At 42.7% G+C, this 15,508-nt stretch overlaps 1 protein-coding gene across 1 annotated transcript in view; it reads left to right on the top strand.

Annotated features, from left to right (window-relative positions):
- Positions 1-15,508, top strand: part of RFX3 (regulatory factor X3) — a 266,612-nt gene that overhangs the window by 150,373 nt on the left and 100,731 nt on the right. Inside the window, exon 4 of the mRNA XM_040357345.1 lies at positions 2,907-3,165. Coding sequence (XP_040213279.1) covers positions 2,907-3,165 — 259 coding nt within the window. The remainder of the gene's footprint in view (positions 1-2,906; positions 3,166-15,508) is intronic.

Here is a 15,508-nt window from a genome sequence, read left to right as displayed (position 1 = left end):
TTCTCACGGTGGTCACTAATCAAGGAGGTGTGATTACTGTGTGTAAAACGAAACTGGATTGGTGCTGAGGAGTTTTAGACAAAGTATCACTGCCCTCTATTGGCTGACTGCCCTCTAGTGGCTCTCTGTACATCAGAGATGACAGGGGTGGGTGGTAGGAAGCTGACAGGGAGGATGGAGATGACAGGGGTCGGTGGTAGGAAGCTGACAGGGAGGATGGAGATGACAGGGGTGGGTGGTAGGAAGCTGACAGGGAGGATGGAGATGACAGGGGTGGGTGCAGGAAGCTGACAGGGAGGATGGAGATGACAGGGGTGGGTGGTAGGAAGCTGACAGGGAGGATGGAGATGACAGGGGTGGGTGCAGGAAGCTGACAGGGAGGATGGAGATGACAGAGGTGGGTGGCAGGAAGCTGACAGGGAGGATGGAGATGACAGGGGTGGGTGGCAGGAAGCTGACAGGGAGGATGGAAATGACAGGGGTGGGTGGTAGGAAGCTGACAAGGAGGATGAAAATGACAGGGGTGGGTGGTAGGAAGCTGACAAGGAGGATGAAAATGACAGGGGTGGGTGCAGGAAGCTGACAGGGAGGATGGAGATGACAGGGGTGGGTGCAGGAAGCTGACAGGGAGGATGGAGATGACAGGGGTGGGTGGTAGGAAGCTGACAGGGAGGATGGAGATGACAGGGGTGGGTGCAGGAAAATGAAAGGGAGGATGGAGATGACAGGGGTGGGTGGTAGGAAGATGACGGGGAGGATGGAGATGACAGGGGTGGGTGGTAGGGAGGTGACGGGGAGGATGGAGATGACGGGTGGGTGGTAGGGAGGTGACGGGGAGGATGGAGATGACAGGGGTGGGTGGTAGGGAGGTGACGGGGAGGATGGAGATGACAGGGGTGGGTGGTAGGGAGGTGACGGGGGGATGGAGATGACAGGGGTGGGTGACGGGGAGGATGGAGATGACAGGGGTGGGTGGTAGGGAGGTGACGGGGAGGATGGAGATGACAGGGGTGGGTGGTAGGGAGGTGACGGGGGGATGGAGATGACAGGGGTGATAATATGTATGACAGGCCTCAGAGGTAGGGTGGTGGGATCATCGTGCTCCTCGTCATCCCACTGGGATGCCAGGAACAGGGGGATGACGAGAAGCATGATGATGACAGGAGACAGTAGGTGGCACCACAGCATTAGGGCTGTGTGTGAGGTCATCACAGGCAGCTGGTAGAAGGGATGTTCGGGCGCCCTTGTTCAGGGAGTGACGTCACGGGAATCGGATGCTGTCAGTGTCGGGCAGCGGACCGATGATGCACAGTACCTCGAGACTGGCTCGCCGATAATCGCGTTGCTCTGGCAGGTCTTCCCCACTACGGGCGTCCATCCTGGAGTCAAGGAGCTGCTCAGCATTACCCGCGCTCTGCACATGGCACTTGGTAGGAGATTCGCAGAGCGCGGGGGAAGGGGAGGAGCCAGGGGAGGGGGAGCACACCACCTACTGACCAAACAATTGGATGATCGAGTTTGTGACAACCTCCCAGCGCCGCCTCCTCTTCCTCCACAGGACTGCGCGGCGGCAAGGCTTACAAATTTATGTCACTCACACATTAAATGCAGGGGGAGTGGAGCGGGCGGAACGGCATGGCGGGGCTCTTCATCCTCACCGGGCCCCACTCGGCTGCGGGCCCCATAGCGCCCGCGTGGGTCGCTATGGCGGTAGTTCCGCCACTGAGCATAACCTACTATAGCATAACTAAGTAGCATAACTGAGTAGTAAGGTGATTGTCCTTTTCATTTACCTGCACATAATAATTTGATCTAAATAAAAATAAAACATTACAGTATGGGCAGTGTTGGCTTATTCTGGAATTAAGGACAACGGTTGCATAATATAGTGATTTCTTGTTCAAGAGAAAAAAAAAGAATCTTTAAAGAGTAGAGCATTAATAGTAATGTCTAGGGTTTTAGGATGCATTGGTGCATTAGGTAACCTGATATGTTCAATTATGGGAATTCTTAGAGCAGGTGACTTCCATTCTGGCTCTGTGTGGCTTGTATATGCATGACAAAACATGACTTTGTTAAATCTGGCTTTGGGTGGCAGATGTTCAGCTAATTTAGTAATGTTCCAAGGACCAGCGAGATACATCATGCACATGAATCATGTACAGCTGCGCACACAGCTCTTTATGTGTTTGTGCATAACTGCCATGAATATAACGGTTGTACTTACACTCTCTAGCTACAGGTTGCAAAGAAGCATGTATCAAAATATAGAGATGACCTATTCCTCATCATCATCCAGTAGAGAATAAAGACTTGTCAGTGGCTTTGTGCGCACATGCTTTTTCTATCACATTGCAGAGCAGAACTCATAACTGCGCTTGAGGTCATGAAAATTAACAGGGGATGTCATTTATAATGTAATAATGAAACGGAGAGCAACTTATTTATGGTTTTCAATTATCATTCACAAGAGGAGTTAATTATGGTTCAGGGACTTCCATTTTTCTCTTGCTTGCAGAATAAAGCTTTCTTATTTAATAATGTACAAGCCAGTGTTAAATTGTATTGAATATGATACAACTTATTTGGATAATTGAGTACATTCAGATACAAAGAGGATGTTGTGAATAAGCTACTGGCTTGAATTGTGATCAACACAGCCCTTCATTTGGAGAATTTTTAAGTAAATTTTTTTTATTTTTTTGTTTGATCATGAAGCCGTCCAAGTCAAACCCCTGCTCAAATAAATTCCTGGGTGACATTTTGTATTTTAGAATGCAAAAATTAAATAGCACCAAAGAATGTGAAATTAATTGACTTAAAAGCTAGCAACATTGTATATTATTAATACGGTACATCACTAAGTTCAATGTAATGATTTATGTTTGTTCTTTTTTTTCCTCAAGCCGGACAACAACATACCCTTACACAGAAACTCAGATGTACAGCCAGAACACAGGGGGAAGTTACTTTGACACCCAGGGTGGATCTGCACAAGTGACCACCGTGGTCTCATCTCACAACATGGTGGGCACTGGAGCAATTCAGATGGGGGTCTCTGGAGGACAAATTATTAGCAGCTCTGGTGGAACTTACCTAATTGGAAACTCCATGGAAAACTCAGGCCATTCTGTCAGTCACACAACCCGCGCCTCTCCAGCAACAGTAAGTGCATTGTTAAGTGTAATTTACAGAAGATACAGGTGTGAAAAGACCATTGACCTTTTCCTTAGCAACAGAAAAGATGTAGCTGTTTTTTTGTGTATTTCTTTCTGATAACTAACTAGCACATATCATTTTTCCCTGGTAATTGTAACAAAGTGCTTGTCACCGTGGAGCTACTTGTCACTGGCTGAACCATGTTTCTCCATATACTGAAAAAACACATACTAAGAAATGTTACAAATAGATTATATTCATCTGTGCTGTTCACTTTTTTCCAATTTACTGTTCCTGTTGTGTTCTGCTTTAATGAGACTTTTATATTGTCTGTAGCCTTGATATCTTAGCTCATGGGAATGTTCATAACTAATTGTAAAATCTTTTTATGGCAAGATACTGATTATGGTGAAAGGAAAGTCTGCAACATTCACTATGCATCTTTATTATGGAAATTGTATAAGAGAAACAATGAAAATGAGGAGAAAAGAAGAAAAAGTTTTTCCATGGCCACTGTAATAATACTGATTTCTCTTGAGTAAGGTCATCCAAGTGCTACATGTTTATACAGTAGGTAGCAATTTGAGAAATGTAAATATCATTAGTAAAAGTTGAGTGGTGGAGGAGTTCTTAAATAATCAATAATAACATACTGAACTAAAAGATTAAGCATTCATAAAAATCTGTGTGATCTATTAAGGATTGTTCATGAAGATGAAATCTCGGTTACTGTGAACTTGTCAAAAAAAAGTAGAGGTCAATGGTAATCATTACCATAATGATGTAGAACAACCATGTGGGGCACAGCAACAGATTCACTTTAAAACTGGCCCCCATAGCTGTTTAAAGTTGGTTCCTTTAACTCCTTCACGTCTCTATTCACCCAGAGTACTTCTAGCTTTTGGGTAGCATGGTACTCCACATGTCACCTCTGAGGCTTGGCAATATGACCCAGTGCATCATGCGGGGTTGGCAAGAGATAAGAGACCTTACCCCCCCCCCCCCCACCCGCAATCTCCAAGTCACAATTTGAAGCTTGCACAGGGCTTCTTTTTCTCACTTCTACAGGGGAGCTAAGGGGTTGCACACAATATAGCCAAAGGTTTGTGGTTACCTGCCCATCACATCTTCCATATGGCCAAATTTGAGTACTGATACTATTCATGTTACAGCACAGCAAGACATTTTCAGACAAATGTGCACTCTCAACATTGTGGCAACACTTTGTAGAGGCATATTTTTTTGTAGAATTAGTGTGCCTCATTGTTCAAAGCCAGGTCCCTAAAGAAACGCATTGGTGAGTTTGGTGAGGGGAACTCAAATGGCCTGACCAAAAACTTCACTTTGACCCTTTTAAAACCTTTTGAGATAAATTGGAACATTGATTGCAAGCCAGGTGTTCTAGTCCGAGTTCAGTATCTGACCTCACAAATGTTCTTTTGGCAAAATGGGCACAGATTCCCACAGACCTTCTCCAAATTGTAGTGGAAGCATTTTCTAGAAGAATGGAGGCTTTTATAGTTGCAAAGGAGAGGAAAGGGCAACTCCATAATTCTCACAGTTTTAGAATGGGATGTCCAACAAGCTCATATAGTTGTAACAGTCATGTGTCCACATGCTACTTTTGGAAAATTAGTGGACAATTCTGTTGTTGTACAAACCAGCATTAAAGTTAACCTGTTGTTACTGCTCTGCAAAATTAAATGTTCACTTTAAAGTGTCTAGCAGATCCTTCGTATTCTTTACTAAAATAAAAAAGATATTTGGTTATGTACAAAGAGCTAGATCATTTTGGTTGTGGTAGGATAAAAGGTCCCTTGAAGCTGTATTAAACCCAAAGCCAAAAAAGTCATTAATTGCAGCACATCTGTTTTTACCTGGTGATTTGGTAACACACTCTCCCTGTATTAGAGTGTGTTCACTCTGGATGAATAAGCACAGGGGCACCTTTGACCAGCAGCAGTGTCAGTCTGGGGGGAGGGGAGTGTTAAATGTTCTAAAAAATCCGGATACACTAACAAATTCAAGTCAAACTCCAGCTCACACTGAAAAACACCTGACCTACTGGCCAGATCACCAGATGAAGATAAAAGAAAGAAAGCCTAAAAAAGAAAACTGATGCAGCCACCACATCTAATGCCTTGTACACACGACCGGTTTTCCCGGCAGGAAAACTGCCATGAGAGCTTTTGGCCGGGAATGCCGGCTGTGTGTATGCTCCATCGCAGTTTTCCCGACAGGAAAACTGCGGGGGAAAAAAATAACAAGTTTTATTTTTTCCCGGCGGACATTTTCCCGTCGGGAAAACCGGTCTTGTGTATGCTTTTCCAAGGGGAAAAAAACTACGCATGCTCAGATTCAAGTATGAGACAGGAGCGCTCGTTCTGGTAAAACTAATGTTCGTAATGGAGATGGCACATTTGTCACGCTGTAACGGACTGAAAAGCACGAAGACTAAAAAGCTTGAATCGTCTCTCACCAAACTTTTACTAACACAAGGATCAGCAAAAGCAGCCCAAAGGGTGGCGCCGTTTGAATGGAACTTCCCCTTTATAGTCCCGTCGTACGTGGTGTACGTCACCGCGCTTTGGACAGGCTGCATTTGGCCTGAATGTGTGTATGCAAGGCAGGCTTGAGAGGAATCCCGTCTGGAAAAATTTTGTTTTTTTTTCCTGCCGAGAAAAACGATCGAGTGTACAGGGCATAAGAAATGGTAGGCTGCAATATAATAAATGTTTGCTTTTGGGTTTAATATTGCTTTAAAGAAACAATAGTATGTATACAAAAATATCCAAACAATTTACTTTTATACTAAAATATATTTATATACCATTGCTCAGCAGTTACCCAAAGATTTTACACCGGAGAAATCTGTAAGGGCACACCTGTGCTAGTTGAGATTATCCCATGTATAGTGTCACCACAGATCTATAAATGCACAATGTTTCATGCGCAACATAAACAACCTTCCTCCAGCATGGTTTATAGTAATAACCTACTGTATGTAGTGAAGACTATGGGGCAGATTCACAGTGGACTTATGACGGCATATCTCCACGTACGCCGTCGTAAGTCCGAATGTGAGCCGTCGTATCTATGCGCCTAATTCTTAGAATCAGTTACGCATAGATTTGGCCAAGATACGAGCGGCGTAAGTCTCCTACGCCGTCGTATCTTGGGTGCATATTTACACTGGCCTCAAGGGGCGATTCCGTAGATTTACGCGTTGAATATGTAAATTAGGTAGATACGCCGATTCACAAACGTACTTGCGCCTGCTACGCCGTTTACGTTAGGCTTACGTCCGGCGTAAAGTTACCCCTGCTATATGAGGCGCAGCCAATGCAAAGTATGGACGTCGGCAAGCGCATCTTTTTACGTCGTTTACGTAAGTCGTATGTGAATGGGGCTGTGCGTAGGTTACGTTCATGTCACAGGCATTGGGCCTGGCGTATCTTATGGAGTAAACTCGACATGATACTGAGCATGTGCGTGCATGCGCCGTACGATCGGCGCTTCATTTGCATGGGGTCACGGCTCATTTTAATAAAACACGCCCACCTCTTCCACATTTGAATTAGGCGGGCTTACGCCGGCCGATTTACGCTACGCCGCCGCAACTTACGGAGCAAGTGCTTTGTGAATATTGCACTTGCCTGTCTAAGTTGCAGCGGCGTAGCATAAATAGGATACGCTACGACCTACTAAAGATACGCTCTCCTACGTGAATCTGGCCCTATGTGCTTTGAGCAAGTAAAAAAAAAAATTATATATATATATATTCACAAAATTGAAAAACGCCACATAAAGTATAGTATTTTAGCTTGGTTGACTTTCCTATTGGCTTATTTCCAGCAACCAAGCAATCCTTTGATGCTGTTATATCATAAATGTATTTACGGAATATCAGCAGAATATATTTTCATTCAGCTTGTAGACATCTTTGTTTTTTGCCGTTTTAACTCTGAAAAAAAAATCTCTGAAACAGGTATAGGTTCTCCTTTGCTCTTTTAATTAAACTTGTATTTTGTTTTTCATACCAATTTGTGGCTGGGTATTTGAATATTTTTTTTAGGCACCCATGTATCTAAATTGTAAACAGCTGTTAAAGTAGAATTCCTGCCTAACCCTTTGTTTAAAAATCTCTCCTCACCCTTCCGTCTAGCTTTGCTGCCTAACCTGTGTAAAAAAAAGGCATGCATGCCTGTTTTCAGCCCATTCCGGTATGGTTATGCGACCCGCAGCTACTGGTCTCCTGTGTCATTCAGCAGCTGCTGAAAGGGAGGGGTCTCAGACAATGCCTGGGACATGGGACCCTTCGATTGACATCATGGCTCTCGGAATTCACAGCCATTGTCGAGCGCTCCCATCTCTCCTCTGCAGCCAGCACTCACCGACACAGGGGATCAAGTCACCGGACTGGAGTGGGCTGAAAATATATAGTATGCACAATTTTTTTCTTCACATAGGTTAGGCAGCATAGGTATCAGAAGGGTGGAGGGGCATTCTTAAACCTTGTTAGTGTCAGGTGTAATTATCTTAACCTGTTTTGGTGAACGCCAATGAAATCTGAAACTAGGTTGGGGACCCCCCTCCCCAAAGTAAAACAATAAAATTTCTTTATGTATTCTATATTAACAAGCTTTACTTTGATTTTACTTTCTTACAGTTCCAGACACTTTATTGCACTATGGGCTTCTTTTTAATTATGGGGGTTAAACATAGATAATTGATAATATTGTATTGATTTGATGCTTGTTTTAGGCCAGATACAATTATATAAATTGCAGGATAAAATTATTCATCCTGCTGTGAATTAAAACTGCAACACAATTCTGTCTTCCCTGCACATTCTTGATCACTTTCCCTTCTGCTGCCAGTATTCATATGCAGATAAGAGCTTCTCATCTTAGACTCTGAGACACATTTAATTGGAACATTTTCTGCATACTTGGAAATAAAATAAAAATCCCAAAATGATTTTGATCGTTTGCAAGCCTATCATACTGTGATGGTACACTTCAATATTTATGTACAGCAGAAGGTTAAATAAAGGATTATTAGATATAAAGGTCACATTCCCGATTGATGGTGAACTGAAATGAATCATGTTGTTGGTATAATGAAAAATAATCTTTATAGATGAATGTGTTGTTGAATAAATATTCAGACTTGGAACCTAATTATATTCAGCTTTAGTTCAAAATGTTCTATCATTTTTATCTGCTATTATTTTCATTGTATCAGAATAGGAATGCATATGTTCTTTTTCTGGCAATAAAAATGTCCTTCTCACGGAGAAATCATAATTTTTTGGGGTTTATACTGCCGGCTACAGGAAAATTGGACACAGGCAAACAAAAACATTGTAGGCCATCACTACTTAAGCTGGCCCGTGGCAGCTACCTGAATAATTATTTCCTCAGTTAAGTGTTAAAATGCCCATACGCTGCTGGACTGGATGTTGTGAGGCCAGCCTGGAAATTATCTCCAGCACTGGGATCTGCTAAAGGCAATTTCCAGACCTTGTTCTGGTAGAAGTTAGCCACAAAGTGGTTCCAGTTCCAGAACCGTTGACGTTGCCTGAACACTTGCCCTGCCCAGGTCCAGGTTAAGAGCATCATGGGCCTGGTGCTGAGAATTTTGGTGGGCCTTTTTATAGAAATAAATAAAATGAAGACACAAAACTTTTTGTTAAAACACATTAAATATTTTAATTACCATTAAAGTGCCAAAACAGAAACATATTGAAAATATTTCTCTGCAACACTGTACCCATATGATATTTTTACATTTTTTTCCACACAAATAGACCTTTCTTTTGGTGGTATTTAAACACCATTAAGTTTATTATTTTTTGCTAAACATCAAAAAAAGACTGACATTTAAGTTTGTTATAATTTTTTTTATATAAGTAATTTTTCTTCTCCACTGATGTGCACTGATGATGAGCCTCTCGGGTTGGCCTCTGGATGACGTCACGCCGGCCGGGACTTCAAGCTCCACCCAACAGGGAAGTGTGTTGGACTCCAAGGGGGGGAGTTCTTGCATTCTTGGCAACTGCAAGGCAATGTATGCAGAGGCCGCCGGGCAGCACACTGTCTGTATTGGGCCGGCGGGCCTATAATTCCGCTGTCTGGCGCCTGCAACTTCTGCAAGGCAATGTAACGGCCAGCGGTTGGTGGCCGGTAATTGTGCCTGTATTGGCCCGATATTATGGTAGGGGCCTGGAGCTGCAGCTCCAATAACCCCTACGTTAATCTGGCGCTGGCTCTGCCTCCAAAGACTCACTTTGTGATTACCAATATCAATCTCCACAGTACAACGCTATAAATACTGCTAATCACATCAAACTTATGGGGATCTGGCTTATACTTGAAGGTAATTATATACTTTTCTTAGCAATTAGTCCCATTTTTTAGCCTTCTGTTACCAGGGATTTTAATTCCCTATTAAACTCCTTTGTGGGGGGTCTCTATTCACCTTTTTGTACGTATCCACATCTGATAACATACTTATTCCTTCATGTCATACTTCCTTATCCATGAAAACAACCCCCCCTGCCCCTCCCTTATCTGCTAGCCGCACAATAATATCATTTATTTTCTCTAATTATTCAATCCCTTTAGTTATATACTAGGGCAGGGGTAGGCAACCTGGGGCCCTCCAGCTGTTGTGGAACTACATCTCCCATGATGCATTGCAAGACTGCCAGTTACAATTACCACCAGAGGCAGGATGGGACTTGTAGTTCTGCAACAGCTGGAGAGTCCCAGGTTGCCTACCCCTGTACCTGGGGGTTAGTGTATTTCCTCACCGATACATTTTCCAAATCTCACAAAACAAAACCTTTAAAAGTTTCTACAATATGATTATTAATTAAAGGTGTATTGAACAGGAAATTATTCTTTAATACACTGTTCAACCCCTCTCTGGCTGATACCTCCCTTAGTCTAGGGTCCAACGGACTAGATAAAAAATACTTCTTGAGGTTCAATTTCCAGATATATTTCTGAGTGTATGCAAATGTTTCAAACTTCTTAAAATATCTCATGGGAACACATTTAAGCCCCAAATCTAAAATATTTATTCAGTTACACAGAGCACCTTTTTTAAGCACAGATTAAAAGTGTGGGAAAAAATCACATAGCACACTGAGCACCGAGTGAAGATTTAATGTTCATTTATTCAATGAAGTAGACTTATTATATATGCCTCGTACACACGTACAGGATTTCTGATGGGAAAAGTTCCCGTCGGAAATCTCGAGGGGAAAGCCGAGAACTTGCTCGGTTCAGTCTTTCCCCTACACACGGCTGTTTTTCCCGACATGAAAACTGCGATGGAGCTTTGGCCGGGAATTCCGGCTGTGTGTATGCTTCATCGCAGTTTTTCCCATAGGAAAACTGCCAGGCAAAGGTCCGCCGTTTTTCCCTGCGGTAAAAAAGATGGTTTTTGGGTAGTTTTCCCGTTGGAAAAACTGATTGTTTATACAAGGCTATAAACTTTATTCTATGTTTGAGAATATTTGACATTTTATGTTGAATATATGAACAGATAGCCACTGTGTGACAATATATGATTTTGTTTGATGTGATTAGTTGTATTTATAGCGCTGCACAGTGGTGATTGATATTGGTATTTATCATATAGTGAAATGTTGGATGGGGGAATACTGCAGCTGCATTAGTTAGGGTTAATGTAATACCGTAGTTAAAATTCTTGGTTTGTGCATTTTTTTGGTTTGGTGCATTTTTTTTATATTTAAAGAGTGGAGTAGAGCTGTATTTTCTATCACTTTGTAGTAGGTTGAGCACTGGAAATTACAGTGGGGATCGAATGTTTGGGCACCCCAGGTAAAAATTTGTATTAATGTGCATAACAAAGCCAAGGAAAGATGGAAAAATCTCCAAAAGGCATCAAATTACAGATTAGACATTCTTATAATATGTCAAAAAAAGTTAGCTTTTATTTCCATCATTTACACTTTCAAAATTAGAGAAAACAAAAAAATGCCCTCTTTGCAAAGCTGAGACCTGCCAGTGTCATGGACTGTTCTCAATCATCGTCTGGGAAGACCAGGTGATGTCAATCTCCAAGGTTTTGAATGCCCAGACTCATCTGACCTTGCCCCAACAATCAGCACCATGGGTTCTTCTAAGCAGTTGTCTAGAAAACTGAAACTGAAAATAGTTGACGCTCACAAAGCTGGAGAAGTCTATAAGAAGATAGCAAAGCGTTTTCAGATGTAAATATCCTCTGTTCGGAATGTAATTAAGAAATGGCAGTCATCAGGAACAGTGGAAGTTAAAGCAAGATCTGGAAGACCAAGAAAAATATCAGACAGAACAGCTCGCAGGATTGTGAGAAAAGCAATTCAAAACCCACGTTTGACTGCACAATCCCTGCAGAAAGATCTGGCAGACACTGGAGTTGTGGTACACTATTCCACAATAAAGAGATACTTGTACAAATATGGTCTTCATGGAAGAGTCATCAGAAGAAAACCTCTTCTACGTCCTCACCACAAAAATCAGCGTTTGAACTTTGCAAATGAACATATAGACAAGCCTGATGCATTTTGGAAACAAGTTCTGTGGACCGATGAGGTTAAAATATAACTTTTTGGCCGGAATGAGCAAAGGTACGTTTGGAGAAGAAAGGGCACATAATTTAATGAATAGAACCTCTGTCCAACTGATAAGTATGGGGGGTGGATCAATCATGCTTTGGGGTTGTATTGCAGCCAGTGGCACAGGGAACATTTCACGAGTAGAAGGAAAAATGGATTCAATAAAATGTCATCAAATTTTGGATGATGACTTGATGCCATCTGTGAAAAAGCTGAAGTTAAAGAGAGGATGGCTTCCACAAATGGATAATGATCCTAAACACACCTCAAAATCCACGGGGGATTACATCAAGAGGCGTAAACTGAAGGTTTTGCCATGGCCTTCACAATATCCTGACCTCAACATAATTGAAAATCTATGGATAGACCTTAAAAGAGCAGTGCGTCACAGACAGCCCAGAAATCTCAAAGAACTGGAAGACTTTTGTAAGGAAGATTGGGCAAAGATACCTCAAACAAGAATTGAAAGACTCTTGGCTGGCTACAAAAAGCGTTTACAAGCTGTGATACTTGCCAAAGGGGGCAGTACAAGATATTAACTCTGCAGGGTGCCCAAACGTTTGCAGATGCCATTTTTTTGTTTTCTGTAATTTTGAAAGTGTAAATCAAATCTAACTTTTTTTTGACATATTATAATAATGTCTAATCTGTAATTTGATGCCTTTTGGAGATTGTTCCATCTTTCCTTGGTTTCGTTATGCACATTAATACAAATTTTTACCTGGGGTGCCCAAACTTTCGATCCCCACTGTACGTCGGAATTTGGACCACTAGGCACCTTAAAATGCCATACTGTCATGGATAAATCTGAGAGATTGAGTCATGACATCATACAGTGGGCAGATTGTTGTGGGCCTATGCTTCGCACACTCTCTCCTGCAATTTAGCATTGTGTAAGCATCTCCCCATTGCTGCTCAGCTAGACCAGACCCCACAGCCTCTTCTTCCCTTTGCTCCAGTGGTGGCAAGTCCTCTTACATCATCAAGTACAAGGCAGATTCCATAGCCCTGTGTTGGACATGAGGATGCCAAGGAACAATCCACTGCTGAGTCTTAGGGGAGTAGAAAAGTTGCCAGCTGCCAGGAAAGTGGAGAATCAGGTAAACGTTTTTTACCTGGTCCCCTAGACAAACAAGCATTTAACCCATTGCAGTGTGAAGGCAGCCACACTGCAAGGAAATAATTTTACTTTGCCCAGAGATGAGTTTTAGCAAAGCTTTCATTGTTCCAGTCCTGCTCTGCAACCAGTTTAGCTCTGATCTGTCAAACAGACTGACGGGTTTAAGGCTATTTGAAGTGATCTCATCATTTTGACAGTTAATCCCTTGCTCATAGAGCATTTTGAACAAATGTCTGTTGCTCTGAGCTACAGCATAGACAGGTTTTTGGAGGTTTTCTGTCTCATTTCCCTGTCACTACACATGCAGAGAACACTCTTACCAAAGTGTTGAAATGTAAAACCTGTGCGTAAGAAGCGGTAACCCCACAAGGCCTTTGGGAGACAGTGCCTCTTTTCAAAACTGCTCTAGATTAAAAAGGATGTCATGTGGGGTTCTTTCTCAGCCAATGAAGCATTAAGGTTCATGGGAAGGCCAGTCCCTATGAAATTAATAAAGTATTCTGATCCTGAGTTAAAAAAAATCCTTTTCATAACTTAGCCTTAAACTGTAAGCCCAAGCCCAATCTGGCCCACAGGCCTACTACTAAAACGCCATGGTTCATGTGAGTGCCCCCACCCCCAATTTCCAAAGGTGAAAAGGGTCAGTTAGAATTTGCGGACACCTGGATAGCCTGCATCTTAAAGGCTTGCATGCAGGAGGTGGTTTCCGGGCATTACAAGCTAGAGCTTTTCTTACAGCCTGTTTCCTGGTATATAATTTCCATATTTCCTGTGTCACCGCCCAGATTAACAGATTTCTATTCAGCCCTAACCGGTTTTCTGGAACAGAACAGGTGTTATTGTCCAGCTCCTTTGGCATACCGGTATTAGGGGTTTTTCTCCCAACATGTTCACAGATCCCAAAGTCAAAGCGGCATCTGCCCCATCTTGGACATCAAGGTCCTAAATGTATTCATTCAGGCCCAGAAGTTCTGCATTAAGTCTATCAGGTCATAGCCTTTCTTCATCATGGAGACTTTCTGGCCTTCTTGGACATTAAGGAGGCATACCTGCATGTACCCATCTTATCAGCACATCAGCATTTTCTGCGCCTTCTGGTACGTCCTCTGCCTATTCAATTTTTGGCACTGCTATTCTGCCTATCCACCCTACCTCAGATCACCATGGGTGCTGGTACTAGTACATTTTCCTGCACTCTTGGGGCATTCCCACGGTGGGAAATCTAGATGATCTCTTGTGGAGGAAACAATGTGTACAGGTTCTGGTGGACAACATAGGCCTGACTGTCAAGACCTTATGGAGATTCTGATTGATCACAGATCTTACGAAGGCACTGTAACAAAATCATACAGTCATAGACAGCGCTTAATCCAAAGCTTAATGCAGATCTTGTTCTCGGCAGAACTTCACATTCCATCCTTATCTGCTGTATACATGTCAGCATGGACAGTTGGCAGCCAGCTGACTCTGAACCCAAGGGATTGCCCTCTGAACCCATAGGTGTTCTAGTGTTTTAAGTCAGGTTTTTCTCTAGTTATAGGGATCTTCTAGCTGAAGCATTGGATGCTGTAGTGGCATTACACCTTGATCTACGAGTTTGCTTCCTTGAAATATCTTCCTTGAAGTTCTCCTTCCTTCTCCCTCCCAAAGTTTTCTGGGACTCGTTACAGGTCCTAGAATACTTTTTGACCTTTCACAGAACATGGCACCACTCACGCATGTGCAGTGAGCACCCAGCTGTGAAGTCGCAAGCTGTCACAGCCTGGTGCCCATAGTAGAGATGCTGGCGCCGCCAAGGAAGGAGAGAGAGTAAAAACTGCTGAAGTGAATGCACCCCTGGATCATGGGTCAGGTGTGTTTATTAAAAGTCAGCAGCTACAGTTTTTGTAGCTGCTGACCTTTAATAAACGCGAAAATAACTGACTTTTCACTTTAACCGGGACATTTTTTTGTCTCCTCATCTGGCCCCAGTTCATCAGAATGAGATTTCCCTCCATTGTCTGGGTGTGGTTATGACTGAAATTGTCCGTCTGTCAGCTGCTGCCTCCATCAAAAAGATTCTTTGTCATTTCAGATAGTTCCTCTAAAAATGAACCAGCTTTTTCTTACACTAATTCTAGGTGGCTCAGGCAGTCTCAAGCACCGGGTTACACCCCTTCTTATTAAAGTCATATTAAAGCCCAAATTGTGGTCAACAATTTCTGCTGGTGAAGAAAACACTTACCATATACTGTGTATGTATACACGTGTATGTGTCTGAGCTTTGGTGTGCACACACTAATGCAATAGGCTGCGCACACCTATGCCAGCATGTGTGTGAGTGATTATAGGACATGTAGTCCTGCTGGCAGCATGAAGGAGATAGAGGGTTCTATGCTCCCTGACTGGAAGTTTGAGGAAAGCGTGCACCTGATGGACAGAGCTGTGTAACCATGATAAAGGTAAAATTAACCTTTAATAGAGGGAGTACTTGTAAAATAAAGGAATCATTTATAATAATAACATGCTTATAAACAGAGGGTTTGCGAATTACTATTGTAAGGCACATTCAGTAGTAAGTCTGGGCTCTTCATTATGAGGCTGCTGTTTCCTTGATT

The sequence above is a fragment of the Rana temporaria genome, chromosome 1 (assembly GCF_905171775.1).
Source record: "Rana temporaria chromosome 1, aRanTem1.1, whole genome shotgun sequence".
Taxonomy (NCBI): domain Eukaryota; kingdom Metazoa; phylum Chordata; class Amphibia; order Anura; family Ranidae; genus Rana; species Rana temporaria.
The sequence above is the reverse complement of the archived record's forward strand: the minus strand, read 5'-3'. Positions and strand labels throughout refer to the sequence as shown.